This window comes from Camponotus vicinus, unplaced genomic scaffold (genome assembly GCF_025532165.1).
Source record: "Camponotus vicinus isolate PSW18456_S1 unplaced genomic scaffold, iyCamVici1.0 SCAF_10, whole genome shotgun sequence".
NCBI classification, from domain to species: Eukaryota; Metazoa; Arthropoda; class Insecta; order Hymenoptera; family Formicidae; genus Camponotus; species Camponotus vicinus.
The window spans coordinates 14249273-14276720 of record NW_028141946.1 but is presented as its reverse complement, the minus strand read 5'-3'; the positions used below and the strand labels follow the sequence as shown (position 1 = coordinate 14276720).

The window sequence follows — 27448 nt, the reverse complement described above, 5'->3', positions numbered from 1 at the left end:
GAATATAATCTATCCGCGGAACAATCTGTTGCATTTAAAGAAATTAATTCTAATAATTGAGTAACACATTTTTTATCATCTAATGATACATATTTTACTAAAATACAAAGTGATTTATCGTTAGTAATAGTTGTACTTTCATCTACTAAAATTGAAAATTTTTGATTTTTTAAATGTGAAATAAGTCATTTTCGCGTTTTCCTAAAACATTTTTAATAATTTGCGTACATTTTTTTCTTGACAGTTTTAGATTATGAGCTATTTGTGAATCCGGACAAATTTCTTTTAATAAAGGGACCATGTGATTTACGGTTTGAAAAGCTACATTATGTTCCGCGTAAAAAGAAGCTAATTTTATTTCGGCCGTTTTAACTTTCTTAACATGGTCCTTATCTTTAATATTGAGCTTAGGTAATAAAGCAGATGGTGTGATATTACGGCTTTTAATATTCTTAATATGTAATTTCGTTTTCGAATGTTTAATTAAATCTGATTTACCACATAAAAGAACTTTATTGCAAACCGAGCAGAGAGCTTTTTTATTATTTTCATGTGGTATTAACCAATCTTTAAAAGTATCTATACTTAACCAAGAATGCTGGAATATTTTCATTCTTGATTTCTTCTCCTTTTCCTCTTCTTTTTCTTCAGATGTTGATGATTGTGGATGATCCATCTTTCTTTTTTACTTTATACTTTTTTCTACACACACTTTCTTCCACAGCACTTTAATTTACTTTATGCGTTATGACTCTACTATGTCTACTGAAAACGCGGGAAAATTACGCGGGAAAGGACCCTTTATGCACACCTAGTGCTGCACTTGATACATTCATGATAACAGCTGACGTCAAGCTGTGACGTCAGCTTACGCATGCGCATAGAGACTCTCGTGTGGGAAAAAATCCCACGGCAGCGCATCACTGGTGTATATCCTATTCTCGGTGATCGTTCTCGAGAAACGCCGTAATCATTGTTTTAAGTACTCTGTTCACGCGTTACACCGGATTTGCCTGAGAATGGTAAGGGGGTACCGTCGTGTGCACGATACCGTACTCTTCCACAAACGTTTGTAATTCGCGATTTATGAATTCGGTCCCGTTGTCTGTTAAGAATATCCGCGGCGCGCCCCAACGATTCATGACTAACTCATGTAATAGCTCTCGAATTTTCTTGCCAGTCGCTTTCCTGAGTGGGCTACACTCAATCCACTGTAAAAAGATCTTGGATTACTAGGATGTATGCGTTACCGTTTTTGCTAGGCGGAAAGGGCCCCATAATATTCGCATACTACCGTCCATGGAGTTTCAACAGCTCGGCGTCTCATCAAACCCATCGGCACATTCTGCTCTACCTTTGTCCTCTGACAAACGTCACAGTGTCTAACATAGTCCGCGACCTGACGGAACATACGCGACCAAAAATAACAAGTCTCTATACGCTGATATGTCTTTTCAACTCCTAGATGTCCTGATTGTGGAACATCGTGAGCCTCCCGAATACGTTAGTTCGCGCGCGCTTCTTTCTGGGAAGTACTAACTTCCATCGTTCGAGATCGTTGACAACCTGCGATATGACAGCGTTCGGCTTTCGAAAATAAAGTTGGTCGTTTTCTATTTTCCAATCAGAATATTTACGCGGTTCAGTTTCCACGTCTCGAATGCGTGCATCGTTTCATGTGTCTCCGGTAACCGCGACGACACATAATTCGTCGGTAGTCTCATACATTCGCGACAATGCGTCAGGAAGATGATGTAATGCATTTTTACAATGTTCAATCGTGTAATCGTACTCTAATAACTCTAGAGCCCATTGTGCTAATGGGGAGCGTCCCATTTGACTACGTTAATATTGACCTCGATGATATTGACCACGTTGATATTGACCACATTGATGTTGACCACATTGCGATTGACCACAGTTGATATTGACCACAGTTGATATTGACCACGTTGCGATTGTCCACCTTGCCTATCGGCGGGGTGGTTGCGGGAAGGCCCCCCTTGCACCGCCCGCGCGCGCGTGCGTGTGTGTGTGTGTGTGTACATATGTGGTCAATATCACCGTGGTCAACATCAACGTGATCAATATCAACCATGGTCAATCGGGACTGTAATCAATCGCAACGTGGTCAATATCAACATGGTCAATATTAATGTGGCCAATATCATCTTGGTCAATCGGGACCGTGGTCAATATCAACTGTGGTCAATCACAACGTGGTCAATATCAACATGGTCAATATCAACGTGGTCAATATCATCGTGGTCAATATTAACGTGGTCAAACGGGTGCCACTCGTGCTAATCGACCTGCGGGATTCTTTAAGTTGCGCAACCAACGCAAACTACTAAGATCCGTAATAACCTTGAAACGATAATCCTCAAGCTCCTCAGACGGTCTAAACTTCTTAATTGATCAAACGACAGCCAAACATTCCTACTCGGTAGTAGAATATTTCTTTTCGACCTCTACTTGCGAACGCGATTACGTGTTCTATGCCTTCCGATTTCTGCGTCAACACAGCTCCTAAACCGACCGAACTCGCATCCGTTTGTAAAACAAACGGCAATTCGAAATTTGGACACGACGTAGGCGGCAAGATGATGCATAACTTGATTGATGAAAATGTAGCTTTTTGCTCATCCCCCCTACTCCCAAGAGAAATTCTTCCAGAGGAGACGAGTTAGCGGCTCTAACCGCGTCGCACACTGTAGTATAAATCTGCGATTTATACCAAGCCATTCCTATAAAACGTCGTAGGTAACTGTTTGATATTTTTCGGGGGCGGATATTCGACAATCGATACGGTTTTATCGGGGTCTACTTTGAGCCTGCTGTACCTTTCTGTTGTATCAGAAATCCGAGGTATTTTACTTGTGACCGACAGAATTTACTCTTCCCAGGATTTATCGTAAGCCTCTCTAATTCGATCTAATAAGCATTTCAGCCAAATTAGATGTTCCTCCAAAGTACGTGTCACGACAACGATATCGTCTAAGTAGACGAAAGCATGCGGTTCCATTTCAGGACCTATAAAGCCGATCTAATAAACGCTGAAATATTGCGGGTGCACCGGTAAGACCATACGGCATTCCGCTTGGAACTGTGTCCGATCGGGTCTATGTAATTGTTAATTGCAAATTACATATTTTTTCTTCGAAACAACTATGTGTTTTCTTTACACCAATTGATTCCTCTCATTTCTTTGTACATAAAAAGTATTAAGGTAAGATAATCGAAAAATGAATATTTTACGGTTTATGTAAAATTAAAAAATGATTTCAAGCCTCATAACTCGGAAAGTACTTAATGAAAACTAATTATAGTGTGAAACTTAATTATAGTGTTTTGGAAAGCTCCCGAGATGAGCTGCAAGAATATGTAATAAAAAGTAGGCGGTTCCATTGAAAAAATTGAAGGTGACCTTCACGTGACCTTCACGTAACTATTCAAGGTGAAATTAATGACACCATCTTATGTCCCCCTTGAAACCATACAATTTTTGTCTGAAACATTTTTGCTGAAAATGCTTCGTTGAAGAATTATCGAGATGCGATTTTTAAAATGGGACACCCTGTATGTATATAGGGTGATTCAAAATAACTCTATTGTCCTTGAAATGACACATTCTTGAGTCAATTCTAAGACAATTTTTCCTTTGGCAAAATTTCATCCGACGCTTACTTTTTGAATTATTAAAGGAAGTAATTAACTTATGACGGGTCGGATACAAGAGGCAGGCAAGGGTGACGCGATTCACCGTCAGACGCGGGTACTTTCACGGGGCACCTGCTGCGATCAGCTGATCGCTACATATGACATACACACATGCGAATACATACATTCTCATTCTCTCTCTCTCTCTCTCATTTGCTCACTCACTTGAAGTCATTATTACTACTGTTACTTCAATTATTATTTACTTTTTATTATTATTATTTGTTTTTATTTATTATTTATTTATTATTGTTTATTATTATTTATTATTTTATAATGATAAATTCTTGAACGTCGCCAGTAGATAAAATAAATGAAAGTAATTTAATCGACCACACCGGCAATATTTATTGATGGAAAATTCACAACGTTTCGACCATGGGTTTTGGTCCTTATCAAGTGAACTGAAATTATTACATATAATATAAACAATAAATGAATTACAATAAAATGTGACCAAAAAATGGAGAAAGAAGAAAAAATCATATACATACATTATCTTAGGTAACTAATACGTGGTGAGAAATAAAGAAATCACTGTGTCAAGTCATGTCGACCTCTCGATCCAACACAAAGAGAAAGACTAAACCACCTTTATTAGTCTATCATAAATATCGTTTAAACTTTCAGTGTCCTTTTGTAAGTTAACAGTGTTGTCAGACTTTTTGATGAAAAACATTTCAGCAATTTCTCTCTTTCTCACATGTCTCTCATTATGCAGAATAACCGGTGTTGACCAATCGAAGTCATGATTAAGTTCCAATTTATGTTTGCTAACCACAGAAAGATTGCTTTCGTGCAATTTAATGTTGTTGCAATGTTCTTTGATACGAGTGCCTAAATGTCTTTTTGTTTGGCCAATATATGACATATTACAATTTTTACAGTTTAACTTGTAAACAACCTCAGTCCTGTTATTAATAGGCAATCTATCTTTTCCACGTTTAATTAATGAATTCAGTTTATTAGGTACATTATAGACAACCTTCAGACCAACATTTTTAAAAAGGCGACTAATCTCATCACTCAAGCCCTCTACAAACGGCAACGAAATGTAACATGATGTAGTCGCATTATCACATTCCGTATTCATATTTACATTGTCGCGGTGTTTTAAAAATTCTAGTCTTTTTTTAACGTAACGGTTAGTAATTTGAGTTGGAAAACAATTGTTGGAAAGAATCTGTTTAATAATATCGATGTTCTTAAAATGAAATCGAACGTCGGATAATAAAATTGCGCGGTCAACAAGGCTATAAATGGTGTTAATTTTATATTTAAACGGATGTTTGGAATAAAAATTAGTGTATCTATTAGAACAAGTAGGTTTTCTGTACCAATCCGTCAAAAGCCGACCATCCGAGCGAATAACAGTCGTGTCCAAAAAACCAATACGCGAATCATACTCAGTTTCATGTGTAAATGTCAAACGTTGATGATAGTCATTGAAAGTCGATATAATCTCGTCAATTTTTGAGCGTGGAACAATGGTAAAAATGTCATCAACATATCTATAATACAGCGGCACATCAAAACTCAATAAACTTAAGCAATGCGTTTCTAGATCATCCATCACGATATTTGCCAAAATAGGTGACAAGGGAGACCCCATAGGGCTACCAAAAATCTGTTCGTAAAACTGTCCATTAAACGAAAAAGTGGAATCCAAAACCGTTTCAATCGCGTATAAAAACTGAGACAAGTTAAATTTAGTGTTAGGCGCAATATAATTCCAACGTTTAGTAACACCATTTACAACTAAATCTTTAGGAATATTAGTAAAAAGTGCAGCAACATCAAGTGAAATCATTAAATCGTCATCGTTAATAAATTTATCTTTCAAACTATTGGCAAAAGTCCAACCATCCTTAATGTGAGATTTAGGTTCCAAAATCGAAATCTGTAGTATATCGTGAATGTATTGCGCAACATTATATAACGGACTGCCAAGTGATGACACAATAATCCGTAGTGGAAAACCCGCTTTGTGAATCTTAGGCAGACCATAACACCGCGGCAAGTTACCATTAGTAGAGTTTAATTTTCTATATGTAGTCTCATTAATTAAATCATTACTTCGCCAGGACTTAATAATAATATTAATTCTATTGGTTAATTTTCTGATCGGATCCTTATTCAATTTTCTGTAAGTACATTGATCACCCAAAAGAGCCTCCATCTTACTCACATAATCACTTTTGTCCATGATTACTGTGACTTGACCCTTATCAGCCCTGGTGACAAACAAATCATCATTATCACGCAAGAACTGTCTACAAAGAGAGAATCCCTTAAGAATATATCTATCTACAGAGCTAATATGCTTCCTCTCACAAAGGAATTTTTGGAGAGAATTGGCGATCGAAATTCTGATCATTTCAACGGCTTCCCTGGGGATGCGATTATAATTGATTTCAAAGTTCTTCAAAGTCTCAAGAACAACACCCATGCGGTCGTTCTTAAAAGACTGATGTACCGGTAAACCAAAATTGTCACCAAGACTCAAAAGTTCAGAAACTCTATCGGGAATATTCTTACCACTAATGTTAATCAGCCAACGCGCTGTGTCGATATTGTTGAAAGGATTAAAAGCTTTATTATTATTAGTCAAATTGTTGAATTTCTTGATTAAATTAGATTTTAATCTGTTGGTAATTCTTAAGAACTTCCGTTCATTGAACTCAAAAAATCTAAGAACAAGATCTCGTGGTAAACCTTCACTAAGTGCTCTTTCGATCCTTTCAACGCTAGCACGCAAATAATTTAGGTTAAAATTAAGATCTTTAATTTCTAAATTCAGCAATCTATAGCGGAATTTCTTAGTGGTTTTTTCAAAAGAACGGTTGATGCTGCTGCTATGAAATGTGATGTTGGCCTTTAACTTGTCAATATGGGACGGAATTAAATCGTGGCTTCTGCATCGAAGTAAGAAAATAAGTTGTTGATTAGCGGTACAGATCTTCCTCTTATTGTTAATCCATCACTTCAACAAGGTCGTGTAAATATTGCCAAACCGATTCGTAATCGTTTGGAAAAACATGTTAGATTGCGGAGGCTCCATAATTAGGTCCAGGAGCGTAAAATAATGATAAATTCTTGAACGTCGCCAGTAGATAAAATAAATGAAAGTAATTTAATCGACCACACCGGCAATATTTATTGATGTTAATTTTAACCTAAATTATTTGCGTGCTAGCGTTGAAAGGATCGAAAGAGCACTTAGTGAAGGTTTACCACGAGATCTTGTTCTTAGATTTTTTGAGTTCAATGAACGGAAGTTCTTAAGAATTACCAACAGATTAAAATCTAATTTAATCAAGAAATTCAACAATTTGACTAATAATAATAAAGCTTTTAATCCTTTCAACAATATCGACACAGCGCGTTGGCTGATTAACATTAGTGGTAAGAATATTCCCGATAGAGTTTCTGAACTTTTGAGCCTTGGTGACAATTTTGGTTTACCGGTACATCAGTCTTTTAAGAACGACCGCATGGGTGTTGTTCTTGAGACTTTGAAGAACTTTGAAATCAATTATAATCGCATCCCCAGGGAAGCCGTTGAAATGATCAGAATTTCGATCGCCAATTCTCTCCAAAAATTCCTTTGTGAGAGGAAGCATATTAGCTCTGTAGATAGATATATTCTTAAGGGATTCTCTCTTTGTAGACAGTTCTTGCGTGATAATGATGATTTGTTTGTCACCAGGGCTGATAAGGGTCAAGTCACAGTAATCATGGACAAAAGTGATTATGTGAGTAAGATGGAGGCTCTTTTGGGTGATCAATGTACTTACAGAAAATTGAATAAGGATCCGATCAGAAAATTAACCAATAGAATTAATATTATTATTAAGTCCTGGCGAAGTAATGATTTAATTAATGAGACTACATATAGAAAATTAAACTCTACTAATGGTAACTTGCCGCGGTGTTATGGTCTGCCTAAGATTCACAAAGCGGGTTTTCCACTACGGATTATTGTGTCATCACTTGGCAGTCCGTTATATAATGTTGCGCAATACATTCACGATATACTACAGATTTCGATTTTGGAACCTAAATCTCACATTAAGGATGGTTGGACTTTTGCCAATAGTTTGAAAGATAAATTTATTAACGATGACGATTTAATGATTTCACTTGATGTTGCTGCACTTTTTACTAATATTCCTAAAGATTTAGTTGTAAATGGTGTTACTAAACGTTGGAATTATATTGCGCCTAACTCTAAATTTAACTTGTCTCAGTTTTTATACGCGATTGAAACGGTTTTGGATTCCACTTTTTCGTTTAATGGACAGTTTTACGAACAGATTTTTGGTAGCCCTATGGGGTCTCCCTTGTCACCTATTTTGGCAAATATCGTGATGGATGATCTAGAAACGCATTGCTTAAGTTTATTGAGTTTTGATGTGCCGCTGTATTATAGATATGTTGATGACATTTTTACCATTGTTCCACGCTCAAAAATTGACGAGATTATATCGACTTTCAATGACTATCATCAACGTTTGACATTTACACATGAAACTGAGTATGATTCGCGTATTGGTTTTTTGGACACGACTGTTATTCGCTCGGATGGTCGGCTTTTGACGGATTGGTACAGAAAACCTACTTGTTCTAATAGATACACTAATTTTTATTCCAAACATCCGTTTAAATATAAAATTAACACCATTTATAGCCTTGTTGACCGCGCAATTTTATTATCCGACGTTCGATTTCATTTTAAGAACATCGATATTATTAAACAGATTCTTTCCAACAATTGTTTTCCAACTCAAATTACTAACCGTTACGTTAAAAAAAGACTAGAATTTTTAAAACACCGCGACAATGTAAATATGAATACGGAATGTGATAATGCGACTACATCATGTTACATTTCGTTGCCGTTTGTAGAGGGCTTGAGTGATGAGATTAGTCGCCTTTTTAAAAATGTTGGTCTGAAGGTTGTCTATAATGTACCTAATAAACTGAATTCATTAATTAAACGTGGAAAAGATAGATTGCCTATTAATAACAGGACTGAGGTTGTTTACAAGTTAAACTGTAAAAATTGTAATATGTCATATATTGGCCAAACAAAAAGACATTTAGGCACTCGTATCAAAGAACATTGCAACAACATTAAATTGCACGAAAGCAATCTTTCTGTGGTTAGCAAACATAAATTGGAACTTAATCATGACTTCGATTGGTCAACACCGGTTATTCTGCATAATGAGAGACATGTGAGAAAGAGAGAAATTGCTGAAATGTTTTTCATCAAAAAGTCTGACAACACTGTTAACTTACAAAAGGACACTGAAAGTTTAAACGATATTTATGATAGACTAATAAAGGTGGTTTAGTCTTTCTCTTTGTGTTGGATCGAGAGGTCGACATGACTTGACACAGTGATTTCTTTATTTCTCACCACGTATTAGTTACCTAAGATAATGTATGTATATGATTTTTTCTTCTTTCTCCATTTTTTTGGTCACATTTTATTGTAATTCATTTATTGTTTATATTATATGTAATAATTTCAGTTCACTTGATAAGGACCAAAACCCATGGTCGAAACGTTGTGAATTTTCCATCAATAAATATTGCCGGTGTGGTCGATTAAATTACTTTCATTTATTATTTTATTATTTTATTATTATTTATTTTCGCTTTAATTATTATTATTTTTTTAATTGTACTGTTTTTTTTTAACGAGAGAGGGGAAAATGCATTTTATGCATACTCTCCGACCGGTGAGTTATGTGGGACTCGAGTACCAAGTCGAATTACCAACTCGGTACTCCCTACCCACTAAAAACCTCTCTCTTTCGCGAATTTTCTCTAACACTGTTTATTTGACATCCCGAAATCTGTTTTCACATACCACCAAAGAATAGTTATTATTGCCTTGTTCGATGTATTGCTGTAATTTCGTGAGAAATGAATTTTCCGATAGATCATAATTTCACTCAAATTGAACGTAGATATCACGTTCTAAGGGACAGAGATCTACACTAAATAATTAATCGAAAGTTTTTTTTTTATAAACTGTGTTCTTTTATAAACTTCAACATAATCACATTCATTCTCTCACTCGATAAGACGAAAAATTACCAACGACTCTATCACTAATCACTATCAATCACTGTCGAATAATCACTGTTGGCAATTAAAAACCACTCGATTAAAGAAACACACGCGCACATACATTATTACACGACGCGACGACGCGACAACACGACGATATTTACCCGGCGACAGCAAACAGTTTTTGGTTATGGTACGGTAGATTAAGGTACTAACAGCGCTGTCGAACGTGAACATGTGTTTGATTGAAGAACCTACCGGGCACGCCAAGTTTTCATAACTTACTTCGATTTAAAGACTGTGCGATTTAAAACATGCGTAAAACTTTTTTTTAAATTATATACATTATAGAAAAAATGTTTGAAGAATTAAAAGAATCCTAATTCTCATTAAATATTTTAAAAATCAATTTTCTCTGAATAAATATAAAATGCGTTTTAATTTCTTAGGGAGAATTTATATAATATATAATATTTCATCATATTCAATTTTAATATGTATAACATTTCTACAATGTAAGATTGATTTCATGGCAAATATTATATCAAATTTACAAATTGCTCTTAAGTACTTGGCTAATAGTAATTATTGATTTCATATTTAATTTTGATATTTTATTTTTTAATATTTTTTTATGAAAATTACTTGTTGAGGTTTTGTTTTTTAGAAAAATGATTTATTGAGGGAAAATTACTGTAAATTATTTTTAAGGAATTTTTTTATTAAAGATGCATACAAGGTAGAATATTTTTTATGTACTTGGCGTATTTTTTTTACCTTTGTAAGGTTTTTTTTAGAGAGATTTCACACCTTTTTGTAAAATTTTATACCCTTTCTGCAAATTATTTTTTGGGGAAAAATATTTGCAAATTATTTTTAGGGATATATTTTATTTTTGAAAATAGTAACTGCATAGTAAATTAGTTTTTCTATAAGTCTTATCTGACGGCATATGTTTTATATTTCTGTGGTACACCGTTTCTGAAACATTAGATTTCATCACCAAGGGGTGGTTTTTAAAAATTGTTATTATACGCTTAATTAGTTTTTCTACAAGTCATAACTAACAGTATAGATTTTATATATTTATGATACTCCATTTCTGAAATATGAGATTTCACCCTCAAGGGGTGGTTTTTAAAAATTGTTATTATACAGTAAATTAGTCTTTTTACAAATCTTATTTAACAGCATAGGTTTAATATTTTTATGGTACATCGTTTTTAAAATATTATATTTCACTCCCAAGGGATGGTTTTTAAAAATTATTATTATATGGTAAATTATTCTTTTTATAATTTTATCTAATGGCGTAGGTTTAATATTTTTATGGTACTGTTTTTAAAATATTAGATTTCACCCCCAAGGGGTGGTTTTTAAAAATTATTATTATATGGTAAATTAATCTTTTTATAAGTTTTACCTAACGGCGCAGGTTTTATATTTTTGTGGTTCTGAATATTAGCATTAGACCGCCGTCATAAGACTCAGCGCCTCTTTCGTTAAACGTGCGAACCGTACAAGAAAAGTATGTTATATATAGTAGCCGCGACGGTGACGTTACTTAGATAGAAAATTTTACATTGAGACTTTGCATCGTTATATTTCTGCTTATAGAGCACATAGAGCAAAAATAAAAACACTTTCCTTATATAATTCGAACCCAAGCAATTGATTAAACCTAATAAGAACTTGATCGGTTCAGCTGTTATTGAGAACCGATAATATGAATTACTCGCAACTTGGCCATTCGCGTAGATACACGGTGTGTCTTGCGCCTGAGTGATGACTCGACTTCAAGACACTACCGTGTCTCTTGATATATATATATATATATATATATATATATATATATATATATAAGGGTCGGACTCAAATAATTTTGGAGATATAGACTGATAAAGGATAAAAATAATAAATACAAAAATAATTTTAATAGAATATATGTATTTGTAAACTTTGCTTTGTCTTGCAAAGTATATGTGGGGACACCGCATATTCCGCCCCCCCTACGGAGGGCTCCACTTTCGGAAGATATAACCTAACCCAACCCGTGTCTGAAGTGTGGAATATACCTGGTTTCGTATAAAAAGTTACAAACTTATATAAACCATATGAACCATGTAAAGCGAAATGTCATATATCAAGGTATTTCCTACACTTCAGACACAAATTGGGTTAGGTTATATATTCCGAAAGTGGAGCCCCTCCGTAGGGGGGGGCGAAACATGCGGTGTCCCCGCATATACTTTGCAAAACAAAGCAAAGTTTACAAATACATATATTCTTTAAATATATTTCTTCTTAAACATATATGACATGGTAAAATTATAATATCTACATTTGCGGCTTTCCACGCGAATTTTTTTATTTATTATTTTTATCCTTTTTCAGCCTATATCTCCAAAGCTATAGTTTGAGTCCGATCCTTATACAGGGTGAGCCATTTTAATTAACGCACGCAATTATTTCGGAAACAAAGCATTTTAGAGAAAAATGTTTCAGACAAAAGTTTTATGGTTTCGAGGGGGCCATAAGATGGTATCATTGGTTTGACACTGAAGAGTCATTTGAAGGTCACGTGAAGGTCACTTCAATTTTTTTAAATGGAATACCCTATATATTTTTGCACACTCTTGTAGCTTATCTCGAGAGCTTTCCAAAACACTATAATTAAGTACCTTTTCGTTAAGTACTTTTTGAGTTATGAGGCTTGAAATAATTTCTTAATTTTACATAAACCGTAAAATATCTTGTAAAATATTCATTTTTCGATTATCTTACCTTAATACTTTTACGTACAAAATAATGAGAGGAATCAATTGGTGTAAAGAAAACACATAGTTGTTTTTAAGAAAAAATATGGAATTGTTAATTGCAAATTACATATTTTTTCTTCAAAACAACTATGTGTTTTCTTTAGACCAATTGATTCCTCTCATTATTTTGTACGTAAAAGTATTAAGGTAAGATAATCGAAAAATGAATATTTTACAAGATATTTTACGGTTTATGTAAAATTAAGAAATTATTTCAAGCCTCATAACTCAAAAAGTACTTAACGAAAAGGTACTTAATTATAGTGTTTTGGAAAGCTCTCGAGATAAGCTACAAGAGTGTGCAAAAATATATAGGGTGTTCCATTTAAAAAAATTGAAGTGACCTTCACGTGACCTTCAAATGACTCTTCAGTGTCAAACCAATGATACCATCTTATGGCCCCCTCGAAACCATAAAACTTTTGTCTGAAACATTTTTCTCTAAAATGCTTTGTTTCCGAAATAATTGCGTGCGTTAATTAAAATGGCTAACCCTGTATATATATATATATATATATATATATATATATATATATATATACGAAATTACTCGGGAAGATCTCCCCTATAACATATTTAAAAATAAAGCAAATCGGAGAGGAGGCCCCTTTTATGCATAATTTAATACTAAAGATGGAAAAAGAAAAAGAGGAAAAAGGAATATATATATACATATAAGAGATTTCGTATTATAAATCTCGTTTTGTAATTGACTAGCATGTCCTCAAAATTTACCAATCATGAATTTTTGTAATATATTTTTTTTACTTGTTTATTCTCATTGATGTATATGAATTTTAGTTGTATACTGCAGCATTATGTGATGCTTATGGAAATAATCAATTTTTGATTAATATGAAGAAATTGTTGTCAATCATATTGTTCGAGATTCGTCGAGCGTTAAAAAATTAACTCATAAACGTAATTATACTCGATTGAAAAGAGAGTCGAGGGCCCGATCTTTAATTCGGCGCTCCTGGCAGCCGATAGCGAGATATCTCTTTGTCAGCGCAAATCCGAAAACAACACTCGTCCTTCTCGAAAGATCTAATAACAACAAGACACGTTAGATCGTTAAATTTTAAACGTTATCTCCGTAACTGTCGAATGCTTGAAACATCTGGATCTTTCGAGAAGGGCTTGAGTATAAATTGACGCGATCGGAGAGCGCTGCGCCTTTTGTCGAAAAGTCTCCGACGCACTCATTTAGCTCTCCGAATTTAAAAAACGTGCTTTCCGTTGCTCGCGGAATTAATCAACTCTCTCCGTTGCTTGCGGATTAAGGAATTCAGCTCGAATTTTCGATCCTTTTTGTTTCGTTAGTAATTAAGATTGTAAATATATTAAAACTTTATATTTGTGAGATAGAATAAAAAACTTGTACATAGATATACATATATCGAGACTTATCGTTCTGTATTCTCTCGTGCCGCGCTCACTTCCCAACCTATCTCGCGCTTTCGCTCAAACATTTGTTGGTCCTTCGAGCCGGATAATCGCGATCAGTGCTCTTGTGTCGTGTAAACGAGATAGTGCGGGAGTTCTTCAGTGCTTCTGAGTACATCCACCTGTAAAAATAGTGAAATGGATCCGAAGGTGAAGGCTATTGTGGCCGCTGCCACCGAACTCTACGGAAAAATTGCTCGCTCGTATGAGAATCTAATGAAGCTCGGTTCTGCTAAGGTCACACTAGGAGCCATCGAAGCCCGACTTCAGAACCTGGAGAAGTTCTGGACCAAATTCGACACCATAAACGACGAGCTCGTGGCTCACATAGCTCAACTGAAAAACGAGGAGTATATGAAACAGGACGTACCCGCTCTTGACGAGAAAGCTTACCTGGTAAATAAGGGTCTGCTATTCGACCTTAAGAGCGCCCTTCACACGAAGGTGCCAGCACCTGCCGAGACAGCCAAGCCGACGGCGCGTACCACCCTTCCTCGGATTCAACTGCCAACCTCCTCCGGGAAGTATGAAGACTGGCCAGCTTTCCGGGATCTGTTTAAGTCGATCATCGGTAAGGATACCTCCTCGTCACCGGTAGAAAAACTCCACTACCTGAAGACCTGTCTAAAAGGAGAAGCCGAGTTACTTATACGGAGCTTAACGACTATTGACGAGAATTTCGAGCGGGCGTGGAAAATCCTCAGCGACTACTACGAGAATAAACGGCTCTTAATTCGCTCCTATCTGGCTAATTTTCTCGCATTGCCTAAAATGAAAAGCGAGTCCGCTGTGGAGATGCGCAAAGTGTTCCATGGGATTAAAGCGACCGTCGGCGCTCTAGAGGGTATCGGCCGTCCAGTCATCAGCAGCGAAGATTTATTCGTGTACTCATCGGTGGAACTTTTAGACCCACGATCGCACCGCGAGTGGGAAAACTCAATCAGCGACTCCACCGCACCGTCATACGAATCGCTGGAATTGTTTATGGAGAAGCGACTGCATACTCTCGAAGCAATGCTCCCGGCGAAAGGAGACAGCAGTACGAAGACCGCGAGTACAAGGATCACTCGGAGTCACCACGCTCGTAAGCAGGAGGCTAAGGAAGGAGGCCGAGGACGATGCACTAACTGTCAGGGTGAGCACTTCGTGATGTTTTGTGAAAGTTACAAAAATAAAACTGCCGCGGAGCGCAAACAGCACGTGTCGGAAACTAACTTGTGCGAGAACTGTCTCGGTCGACACAAGACGAGCGAGTGCACATAAAAAAAGAACTGTTCGGCGTGTGGTGGTCGTCATCACTCGTCACTTCACGACGCGTACCGAGAGGCCGATACAGCGAAAACCTCTCACGTCGCGCAGCAATCAAACCCCGTACATGTGGCAGGGCTCCTCGCAACAGGGCGCGTCCGCGTAGTCGACCGGTCCGTGGTATGGCACCACGCTCGCGCTCTAATTGACCAAGGCTCGGAATCGTCGATCGTGTCGGAGCGACTCGCGCAGCAGTTAAGGTTATCTCGCTCCTCAGCATCCGTCACGGTCTTCGGCGTCGGCGGAACAAAGACGGGCGTTTCCAAAGGAAGAGTGTCGCTTACCTTCCGCTCTCGGTGGGGCGGCCCCTCGATCACTGTCGCCGCCCTCGTGCTACCGCAGCTCACAATTTACTCTGGCGGGCTCAGCTCCAGTGCACTGACCTGGCCACATCTTCATGGTCTGGAACTCGCCGACCCCGACTACCGCTCAGCGGATCCAGTAGATATTCTCCTGGGCGCCGATGTTTACGCCACTCGGCCAGGGAGGTGCTAGCGAACCGGTAGCTCAACACACGTCGCTAGGTTGGATCCTCTCCGGCGCAGCGGGGGAAACGACTGCTGGACATCATGTCAGCACTTATCAGTGTCGAGTCGAGGAGGACCTCGCGATCTTAGTGCGTCGGTTTTGGGAGCAAGAGGAAACTCAACGGCCAGCGCATCTCCTCTCCAAGGACGAACTAGAGTGCGAGGATCACTACCAACGTACTCACTCGCGAGCTCCCGACGGGCGATATGTCGTGCGGCTGCCTACGCTCGAGCCGCTACCCGATCTAGCGGGGACACGTCGAGCTGCTTGCCGTGTCCTGCAACATATCACATCAAAATTTGAAAAGGAGAACACTTTCCGCAGTATGTATGTAGAGTTCATGAAACAATACGTAGACCTAGGACATATGACGCAGGCTTCAGTATCCTCCGAGGAGCTTCCTCAACGAGCCTGTTACCTGCCTCACCACGGTGTGTTACGCGAGGCTAGCACTTCTACAAAGCTCAGGGTGGTATTCAACGGCTCGAGCTCCTTGCCGAACGGGGACACCCTCAACAAATTCCTGAACACGAGACCCAATTTGCTTCCAGCCTTGGCCGATATCCTGCTTCAGTGGCGACGGCATCGGTACGTCTTTGCGACCGACATCGAGAAGATGTACCGGCAGATCATGGTGCATCCGGACGATCGAGGGCTACAAAGCATCTTGTGGCGAGAAAGTGCTAACGAAGACATCAAGGAGTACTGGTTGAACACCGTTACGGATTATCCTGTGCCCCGTATCTGGCGATCCGCACACTCAAACAGCTCGCCGACGACGAAGGCCATCAACTTCCTCGAGGCGCCGCTGTCCTTCGCTCGGACGTCTACATGGACGATATCTTGACGGGCGCATCGACCTTGCCAGAAGCCCTGGAGATCCAGCAGCAGTTAGTACAGATCTGCAAGGCAGGCGGATTCCCCCTTAAAAAATGGTCGGCAAACGACATTAAGTTGCTGGAGGACCTACCAGCAGAGGACTGCCTTCAACGAGACACGAGACGGTGGCAACCGGGCGAGAGTCACGCCACGCTAGGCTTGCGCTGGCAACCTTGCGACGACCTCTTCTCTTTTTCTTTGAAGCCGATCACCCTCTCCACGGTCTCGAAACGATCAGTCCTGTCCTTGACGGCGAAGCTGTTTGACTCTCTCGGTTGGCTTTCTCCGTGAACATTGTTAGCCAAGACTTTCGTACAGTCAACTTGGTTGCTCGGTGTTGACTGGGACACTCCGCTACCGGACGAGGACGCGCGACAATGGCATCGGTTCGAGAGGGAACTTCCCTGCCTCGAGCAGATTAAAATTCCTGGTGGTTGGGCGGAGGAGCTGCAGATTGCAATCTGGAAGTCCATGGTTTCGCTGACGCTTCAACTAGGGCGTACGCAGCAGTCGTCTATCTGAAATCAGAAAAGGATGGAAAGAGTGAAGTAAGGTTGGTCGCAGCGAAGACAAAGGTCGCTCCGCTGAAGCAAATCTCCTTACCGTGACTGGAACTGTCTGCTGCAGCGCTCTTGGTTCGATTGGTTGCTCACGCGCTGCCCCTCATCAAGGCGGAGAAAGCGCCGCTGCACTCATGGTCCGATTCCACAGTCACCTTGGGCTGGATCCGCGGCCATCCTTCGTCCTGGGTCACCTACGTAGCGAACAGAGTCAGCGAGATTCAGACATCATTGCCAGACGCCTTCTGGCATCACGTACCTGGTCGCGACAACCCGGCCGACTGCGCTTCACGCGGCTTATTCCTTGGCGACCTAGTGAACCATCCTCTTTGGTGGCAGGGGCCTCCATGGATTCGGACGGAGACTGACCCTTGGACTGCATTCGGGGAGGAGCTTGGCGACGTTGACCTCCCCGAGAGACGCACTCGCACTCACGCCGCCGCGGTGGACAAGCCAGGAGACGAAGAGCCGGAATTGCTTCTCCGCTATTCCTCTATACAACGGTTGCTGCGAATCACTTCCTGCCGCCGATGGCTACGTGGTCACCGCCTTCAACAACCCGGTGCATTTGAACCCGAAGTGCTGGGTCCTGACGAGCTGGAGGAGGCCCGGCTCACATGGCTACGCGTTATCCAAGCTACAAAATACAATAAGTCTGGAGTCCTCCGCGTCGGCGGGCGGCTGCGACATGTTCAGATGGCGTTTGACGCTACTCACCCCATAATTCTGCTAGGGTCGTCTCGCCTTACTCACCTCATCATTGATGCGCATCATCGGAGGACGCTGCACGGCGGGGCCCAGCTGACCTTGTGCTCTATTCGCCAGGAATACTGGATTCCTCGTGGCCGCTCGCTGGTCAAGGGCCATATCCATCGCTGTTTGAAGTGCGTGCGATGGCGGGCGGCAACTCCTCAGCCTCTGATGGGAGACCTTCCAGCACCTCAGGTAACACCTGGCCGGCCTTTTCTGAATACCGGCGTGGACTATGCCGGACCCGTTTGGCTCCGCACCAGCAAGGGCCGAGAACACAAGGCGGTTATAGCTTTTATCGTCGTTTTCATTTGTTTGAGTTCCAGGGCGATCCACCTCGACGTAGCTTCTGATTACTCCTCGGACGCCTTCTTGGCCGCCTTGCGGCGATTTGTCGCCCGGCGAGGAATGTGCCGAACACTCTATAGCGACTGCGGTACGAATTTCGTCGGAGCCGACTCTAAACTGAAGGAATTGTTCTCTGCCGCCAGCCGGGAGGGCCGACGGGTCGCCTCACTCGCTGCACAGGAACGGATCCGGTGGCGCTTCAACCCTCCGGCAGCTCCTAACTTCGGGGGAATCTGGGAAGCGGCCATCAAATCAATGAAGTTCCACCTTCGGCGAGTAATCGGCGAAGCCACCCTCACGTACGAGGAAATGGCTACACTACTCGCACAAATCGAAGCTTGCCTCAATTCGCGACCGCTTCAACCGCTATCCGACGACCCGGAGGATTGCAGTGCCCTGACTCCGGGGCACTTCCTGATCGGCGCCGCTCTCACCGCCGTTTCAGAGCCGTCTCTCGCCGAGGAGCCCCCCGCGCGTCTCTCGCGCTGGCAGCTATTGCAGCGGATGAAGGACCATTTTTGGCAGCGGTGGTCCCCAGAGAGTACCTACATACTCTGGCTCATCGTCCGAAATGGTCCAAGGCCAACCGCGAGGCATGCGTCGGCAGACTTTGTCTATTGTGTAGCGAGCTGACATCGGCAGCTAAGTGGCCTCTCGCCCGTATCACCAAAGTGTATCCTGGAGCGGATGGCTACGTGCGCGTCGTCGAGATCCGTACCGCGACTAACACATACACTCGTCCTGTAACCAAACTCGTCTTCCTCCCCAACAGTGACGAATCTGCACTCCCAGACTCAACCCAAACATAATTGTTTTACTCACCTTGCGTATCTCGATTATCTCCTTTTTTTCCGTCAATTGCAGCCGCATCGCGCCGACACTGGTTCACAAAAAAAAAGAGGGGGGAAACCACCGAGACTCCTGCCGTCTTTGCGCATCTTTTCGCCCGACGCTTCGGGCAAGGCGGGCGGGATGTTCGAGATTCGTCGAGCGTTAAAAAATTAACTAAAATAAACGTAATTATACTCGATTGAAAAGAGAGTCGAGGGCCCGATCTTTAATTCGGCGCCCCTGGCAGCTGATAGCGAGATATCTCTTTGTCAGCGCAAATCCGAAAACAACGCTCGCCCTTCTCGAAAGATCTAATAACAACAGGACACGTTAGATCGTTAAATTTTAAACGTTATCTCCGTAACTGTCGAGTGCTTGAAAAATCTGAATCTTTCAAGAAGAGCTTGAGTATAAATTGACGCGATCGGAGAGCGCTGTGCCTTTTGTCGAAAAGTCTCCGACGCGCTCATTTAGCTCTCCGAATTTAAAAAACGTGCTTTCCGTTGCTCGCGGAATTAATCAACTTTCTCCGTTGCTTGCGGATTAAGGAATTCAGCTCGAATTTTCGATCCTTTGTTTCGTTAGTAATTAAGACTGTAAATATATTAAAACTTTATATTTGTGAGATAGAATAAAGAACTTGTACATAGATATACATATATCGAGACTTATCGTTCTGTATTCTCTCGTGCCGCGCTCACTTCCCAGCATATCTCGCGCTTTCGCTCAAACACATATTTAATGTAAAAAACGAAAGATTTTTGAGAAGAAATTGTGATAATTTAACTATGAAAAGACACGCAGAATATAATTTGAAGACATATGATAGTAACTTAAAATGCGATTTGCAATACAATTTTACTTTTACTTTTTCGTAGTCTTCTTTTATTAATTACCTTCAGAAAGATCCATTTAATGTGAGAAAGATAAATAAAATGAGTTTAACTAAAATTGTCAAATATATATAATTAGTTTATTTTTCAAGCATATGTATTAATGAACTGAAATGAGTTGTGTAATACAATATCTCTTATTTTTCTTGCAGTGCCTCTTATATTTAATGTTCTGATATATTAATAGTACTGAGAAACGAAGATAAAGAAAATTGTTTTAAAGTGAAAGACTGCTGTAGCTAAAAATTTCTTTTAGAACTGTAACAATAAATTAAAATAAAGATTGTAATATAGTATAATTTCAAGCCTCATAATCAGGGCCGGATTTAGGGAGGGGGGGCAACAGGAGCTGAAGCCCAGGGGTCTCCACAAGAGGGGGGCCTCCACAACACAAATTTTTGGGTTTTCCTATCGAATCGACAGCACACAAATATCCGAAGGACATCCACAAGACGACCGTTATGGATATTGAGGATATCTACAGATGATCCGTTTTACGTTCTTCGGACATTCAATGGACGTCCGTAGTATATTTGTTTATGAAACGGTGGACATACTTTAATCCCTAAATGATAATATAATTTATCTATTTCATATAAAATTTTACATAAAAATTTCATATAAAAATTTTATGTATAATTTATATTTGCATATTGCACTTTACATTTTAAATACATAATGAACGGATTATTTTCGTTTATTCGCCGGACATTTACTTGCCCAACTTATAAAATCAATTTAATATTTGAAACAGTGTATCTCGTCCATTTAGATCAGAAATTAAATTGAACAATATATTTTTAATCTTATTTGTTACCTTTGCAAACTTTATATAATTCTCATAACTAAAACTTAAATACGAGAAAGATGGCGCATCGCACGTCGCGTAGCGGTAAACGAACGAACTAACACACCCTTGCGTGCTCGCGCGAAACTTTGTCGTCCAAGACCGGACATCTTGTGGACGTCCAAATATTGGCCGTTAACGGATGTCTCAAATCGGATGTACGATGGACGTACATTTCATGTCCATGGACGTGCGGACGTAAAATGGACATAAAATGAATGTCCATAGGATGTCCTGTGCTGTCTGGGTCTGGACTACGAGGAGCGGCATCCGGCTATCCTGCCAGGAAATTCCCATTTTTCGCGGTTGATCATCGAGACGTGCCATCGGAGATCCCTGCACAGAGAAGTACAGCGACCTTGGGCCTAGTGCGTCAACGGTATTGGATTCCACTCGCTCCTTGGTCAAACGAATTATCTATCACTGTGTGACAAGAGTGCGATAGCGGGCGGTAGCACTTCAACAACTTATGGGTGATCTTTCCCATGAGCGGGTAACATCAGCAAGGTCCTTCTTCAACATCGGAATCGATTACGCCGGTCCCGTGCAGTTGCGGGCTACCCGAGGGAGAGGACACAAGGTCTACAAGGCATTCGTAGCTGTCTGTGCTTGAGCACGGGCCATCCTTCTCGGGGTCATCTCCGAGGCGTTCTTCGCTGCATTGAGGAGATTTGTCTCACACCGTGGACTTTGTAGCATCCTGTGAAGCGACTGTGGGGCAATCTTTGTGGGGGCCGACTCCCAGCTCCGTAACCTCTTTGCGGCCAGTAGCACGGATCAACAGCGTATCGTCGAGGGACTCGCCGAGCACATTCGCTGGCGATTTAACCTGCTATTTTTTATATAGTTATCTTATTATATATAGTATTGATATCGATTAAAACCCATGAGCATAACGTTTTTCGTAGCGTAGAGAGAATATAAAAACTGCAAGCAATAGAAAGAACATTCCGCTTGCTAATATCATTATTAATCCATCGTCCGTGTGGAATGGTTCAACTGCGAAAAAAAATAAGAAAATGTCTTCAATTTAAGAAAGTCGTTCCTAAAGTACAATAGCTAAAATTAATTTGTCCTAATTTAAAATACTACATTATTTTAGAATCACAAGAAATAAATTAATGAAAATAATATTTATTAAAAATATTAAAATCCAATTTTTTTATTAATAAAATATTTCGTTTTTTCTAAAATCTAATGTAATAAGTTTCTTAGCAAACGCATATAAAGTATATTACATTATTTTAATTGACTATAGTCAATTTTGTAAAACCATTAAATATAATCATATTACTTTTCGCAGATAATTTATTTTCTAGTTTCTTCCATTCTTCGCATTTTTGCGGATCTATTTTGAGGCACAGTTTAACTCTCAATGAAGATCTATCGCTGCTTGAAATTTTCCAGTATTTTTTTCTTTGTAAATGGATGTATTTCCGTTCATAAAGGAAACTTTGAGAGTCTTCACGACACTCGAATTGTTGATGTCTTCATCGGATTTTTCAACATATGTCATTAATCATCATTGTGTGACATGTATTAGAGATAACTAATAATAATGTTTGCTCTTTGGCTTAAAATTCATTCGCTCTAAAGTGGATATTTTTATTAGAGTGGAGACAGTTATCTCGGAGTAATCCGAATAATATTTGGTATTATAGACTTTCATCTTGAAGGTATAAATCTGAATGTGTTCCAAATTAATCACATTACATGGATTAGATGTGTAACGATGCACCCCCGAATGCATCGTTTCCCGGCGAACACCGGCCGGAAGCTGCCGCCCGACGAACATCGGTCGGGCAAAGGCAGAGGCGCTGTGCGCCCATTTTTAATAATTTAGCAAACATCCGGATAGGAATACTCAATTATTGCGACACTGCCGTCGGGTGCCGTTACCAGAGGTTGAGAACCCGCGCTCGGCACCCCGAACTCCCCCGGGCGGATCCGAACCGCTCCGATTTTTACCGCCGCTCGGTGGGGGTAATTACCGAATACGCCGGCGCGGATAATTAGCCAAGTATAAAACGGGCTCTCGACGGCACATCCAGACAGATCCTTCCGATCCTTCTCAAGCAGCCGAGCTCATCTGAAGGCAAGCAAAGCAAACTAGAGAAAATCCTTGCGAAAGTAACAAGGCCAGAAGGTAGTGTGAACGCTGCCTCTGCCGACCGATATCGGCGCCTTTGAACTCGCCTCCGAACCTAGATCCTTATCAGGCATCGCGCCTTCACGGGGTGGAACACGAGCCGCTTGCTAGCGTCGCGACGCCTTCCGAAACCTTAAATCTTTAAAGGGGATAGAATTATAATAAATTACCGAAGCATCGGGATTTAAAGCGCCGAACAGCTGTGCTGTAAACACCGGGCAAGAAACGCGGCAAAAACGCGATAACGCGCCGATACCGAGAATCGAACAAGTGCATCTCGCCCGGACATTAATTTATATTCTTGCCCAGTGCATCGCCTATACACGCGCGCACACACACACACACACACACACACACACACACACACATTTGTACATTATCATATATACACGCGCATACACTCACACACACATTTGTACATATACACCGAAACAATAAATTCATTATTTCACCCATATATACGTCGCCGAATTATTTGATCTCCGCCACCTGGATCCGACGGCTATCCGTATAATTTAGATTCCGCGGTATACGAAGAACCGCCCGTTACAGATGTACAATTAAAATAGAGTCATTAATTAACAGATTTACGAGTATTGAATGGCGGAGTTTTGAGTGTGCAGTTAACAATGCCCACTTTTCTGTACGAAACAAAATATCTCGTGATTAGTAAGTCGCCATCCAAACCTATTTGCCATAAAAATAAGATGTACGTAAGCCCACTTTCTATGGCAGTGATGTTAGTTGGTTTTTCTGGAACCTCTTTTAGTACTATCTTGATAACAGATATAGCATTGCCATGAGAATTGACAAGTTGACAAATATAATTCCTATAATCAGATTCCCGAATATTAATTATTTTTAAAATGGATATATATGCGTCAGAGTAACAACAGCTTGTGGTGGCGATCTCGTAATGACTATCATTCAGGGAATGAAGAATCGTTACATTGGAACTAAAACTTCAATGAAATTATGGCTTTGGCCAGTTTTGCACTTTGCAAATCATTTAAGCAGTTTCTTGAACATTATAGGCTACTTTTCCATACTGATATATATATATATATATATATATATATATATATATATTCAGCATTATTGGTTTATATTTTACTTGTAAGATCATTGCAGATTCAACTTTTTTTTGTTGATAAAAATGCAAGTATAATTTTCGTGATTTCATTTTGCGAGCGTTCATGCCTCAAAAAATTCAATGTGGAATTTACGATTACACTACCAATGTTCTTCGATTCTGTTGTAATTATTTTGTATCTTTCGTCGGCCGTTAATTCTTGTCCTTCAGCCAACGCACGTTAGGACGTGACGTACCTTTTCTTACACAGAATACTTTAAACAACGAATCGCGGACTTTGCGATAAATAAGAAGAGGTTACATTATTGGACGGAACATATATCTTGTTATATCTACAAAAAATTATTTTATTCTCCAAATGATACATATTGAAAGAAAAGTGCAGAAGAAAACAAAGATAGAATTCTATAATTACGCTAGACTTCTATAAATTACGCTAACGTATTTTAAAACAACTGGAGAATTGAAGGCTCAAACAATTGAAAAATATAATGCATCTTTACAAAAAAGTCAATTATATTTACAGATACGTAATTGTTATTATCTATAATATTATTATCTATAGCGTATAAAATGTGTTATGATTATGTCTTCAAAAATATTAATAAAACAGTTTTCCGATAAAAATAAGAGATAATTTAGAAATAGCTACGTTCTTTATTATAAATGAAAATTCAATTCTTCTTCAAAAAGAAAATCAAGAAAAGTTTATATAAGTTTAATATAACATGATCTTTTTACATTCGCGCGCAATGTATTATTACTACTATGTATAATTATACTTATAGAGTAATTACTACTTATTAATACAATGTATAATTACTATTTATAGATAGAAACTTCTCTGCTACTTACTTTTTCGTTACGTACGGTTGTGGTTTAATAAGAAATATTGGAGGTTGATAAACAAATTTATTGATGTTTCTGTTCTGTTCCAGAACCAATTTCATTAATTGGGAGACATTTGTAAAGCCCATTGTCGTCGAGACGCACAGAATTAATCCCATATTTAGAATTGGATAATATCGACATCACAGTTGTTCTGTTTTTGTTTTCTTTCCACCGCTTGTAATACAGTTCTGGGTACCCAGATGAATTAACTATACGTCTACGTTATTGGTGTATTCTCAATTGTGACTACCGGGACCGAGATGCTCTTGACAGCCCACCAGGCTTGTATCGCACCTGAATAGTAATTCTAGCATTGTACCTGAATAGTAATTCTAGCATCTGCCGAGTGATTGCGGTTTGTATTATTAGTCCAATAGATTACGTTTTCTGCATGACATATGTAAATGCCGGCATGTTTCGGCTTGACCCCAGTCAATTGAAGAATGGAATTTGACTGTTTTTATTTTCTTAGCTGGCCACTCGATCACTGACGATGGCAGGTTAGCTGTTACATTACAGTGTACGGTCACATTATCTTCTATGTTGACGACTCGGAAAATATCGCATTCGATTGAGACTACAGGTGGAAGCAGCACATGTAGATTTATAGAGCTAGGGGTACGGTTCCCTCCTCTTCGTGGTGTGCCGCTTTGACGGGACGAAGGGGCTTACGCTCCCTAAGTCCAACGGGTGTTTGTTGGTAGTCTTCGGACATGCCTAGGTTACTCATTGGACGGAGGGAGTAACCAAGAGCACACCTTTTCCTGTCTAAGAGAAAATCTTTTGTAGCCACCGGGCAATCGAGTATTTGGGCATTTTGTGGAATACCGCAATAGATGTTGTTAGATTCTGGTGCTGAAGGAACAAATCGACATAAGTTACGGATGTTGCGGTCACGTCTTTAAAGTCAGGTGGACGCCTGCACGAATTGGGGCTAGGATAGGAATGTCCTAAAGCCGTGGCATGTCTGGGCGAGTATCGAGAAGTCCCGCAGATTAGAGAGGAAAGGATCATGACAGATATTTCTCTGCTCCCAAACCCGAAGGATCAGGCGCTTTCGCCTAACAATGGTTGCACAATTGCACGGACTCTTGGCTGTATGTCGGCCTGACACCGGCGGAATGGCGGGACGTCCGTTGCGCCGAGGGTCTCTTTCTCTATTCTCCCCTTAAAAAGAGAGAGGCTCGCGTTGGACGGTATGACGTATTGAGTCCAATACGAATGCGGATAGGTAATTTTCAGCCAGCAGGCAATGAGTTTTGTGAGAGGTGATGCCTCCCCCTTATAATTCCGGAGGCATTCAACCAGACAGGGGCGATGCGGGTACGCAGACGTCCCCCTCTTGTGGGGAGAAGCCTTCATTTGCGCACAATACAATTGGACACGTTGCAATTGCACACCATGCTATTAGACACATAAGATTGCGCACCGTTCGATTGGATACGTTACATTTGCACACCGTTCATTTGGACACATATCTTTTGCGTATCGTTCAATTGGATACTGTTGCTTTTGGACACAGTTGTTTTGCGCACATTTCTTTTGCGCACTCCACATGGGTTTGCAACTTTCCACGCGAAGCGAGGTTCAACCCGAACTTATGTGTCTCGTTTTTGATAGTTGTGCCCCCCGCAGGGAGGCGGAACCCAGTATGTCCACGCATATATTTTTCCACGCGAAGCGAGGTTCAACTTGAACCTATATGTCTAGTTTTTGATAATGGAGTCCCCCGCAGGGAGGCCGAACCCACCGTGTCCACGCATATACTTTGGAAGTGCGCAATTGAACTGTGCGCAAAAGAAATGTGCGCAATCGAACTGTGCGCAAATTTTCTGTATTTGTCATTCGTTTATAAAATAAAAAGTTAATAAATTGATAAAAAATGTCAAGTCTTCTATATACATGTGTGTATATTTAAAATTATGGAAAATTGTGTATGATGTCCAAAAGCAACGTGTCCAAATGAACGGTACGCAAAAGATATGTGTCCAAATGAACGGTCTGCTATGCAGACGACACTTTGGTTATGGCCCGGGAGGAGGGCGCCCCGCAGCACCCAGTTCTAAGACCCCTGCGGAACCCCGCACTGCGTTTCCCTCCTATGCGGCACTTTGTACCGCACCCGATAAGTCACAGACCTGTCCTGGAGGTAATCCCCGATTACTTCCTGCATATAAAGCGGCACCCGGTGATATCCGAGTGCACGCTTTATACTCTCCCAAAGCAGTGTTGTCAGGCGGGTCAGGTTTTTCGCGCATGCGCAGCGAACGCGGCCTCAATGAAGTATCTAATACAGACAAAA

The 27448-nt window shown here is 40.1% G+C and overlaps 2 protein-coding genes and 1 pseudogene across 2 annotated transcripts; 2 read left to right on the top strand and 1 right to left on the bottom strand.

Moving 5' to 3' along the window:
* The first annotated feature begins 15840 nt into the window (after positions 1–15840).
* Positions 15841–16752, top strand: LOC145960112 (uncharacterized). Its single transcript, XM_083079383.1, has one exon. The coding sequence runs from the start codon at positions 15841–15843 to the stop codon at positions 16750–16752; it is 912 nt and encodes a 303-aa protein (XP_082935509.1).
* Positions 16753–17255: 503 nt separating this feature from the next.
* On the top strand, positions 17256–21444 carry LOC145960111 (uncharacterized). Its single transcript, XM_083079382.1, has 3 exons — positions 17256–17283; positions 17412–18983; positions 21242–21444. Exons 1-3 carry the CDS (start codon positions 17256–17258, stop codon positions 21442–21444), a joined length of 1803 nt encoding a protein of 600 aa, XP_082935508.1.
* Positions 21445–23736: 2292 nt separating this feature from the next.
* On the bottom strand, positions 23737–25287 carry LOC145960110 (protein amalgam-like; annotated as a pseudogene).
* Between the last annotated feature and the right edge of the window lie 2161 nt (positions 25288–27448).

Coding starts and splice junctions, on each gene's coding strand:
- LOC145960112 (XM_083079383.1), top strand. CDS start 15,841: ATGTTTACGCCACTCGGCCAGGGAGGTGCTAGCGAACCGGTAGCTCAA.
- LOC145960111 (XM_083079382.1), top strand. CDS start 17,256: ATGGTTTCGCTGACGCTTCAACTAGGGC. Junction 17,284..17,411: donor GCTGACGCTTCAACTAGGGC/GTACGCAGCAGT, acceptor TGTCTGCTGCAG/CGCTCTTGGTTCGATTGGTT. Junction 18,984..21,241: donor GCAGCGGTGGTCCCCAGAGA/GTACCTACATAC, acceptor GAATGTCCATAG/GATGTCCTGTGCTGTCTGGG.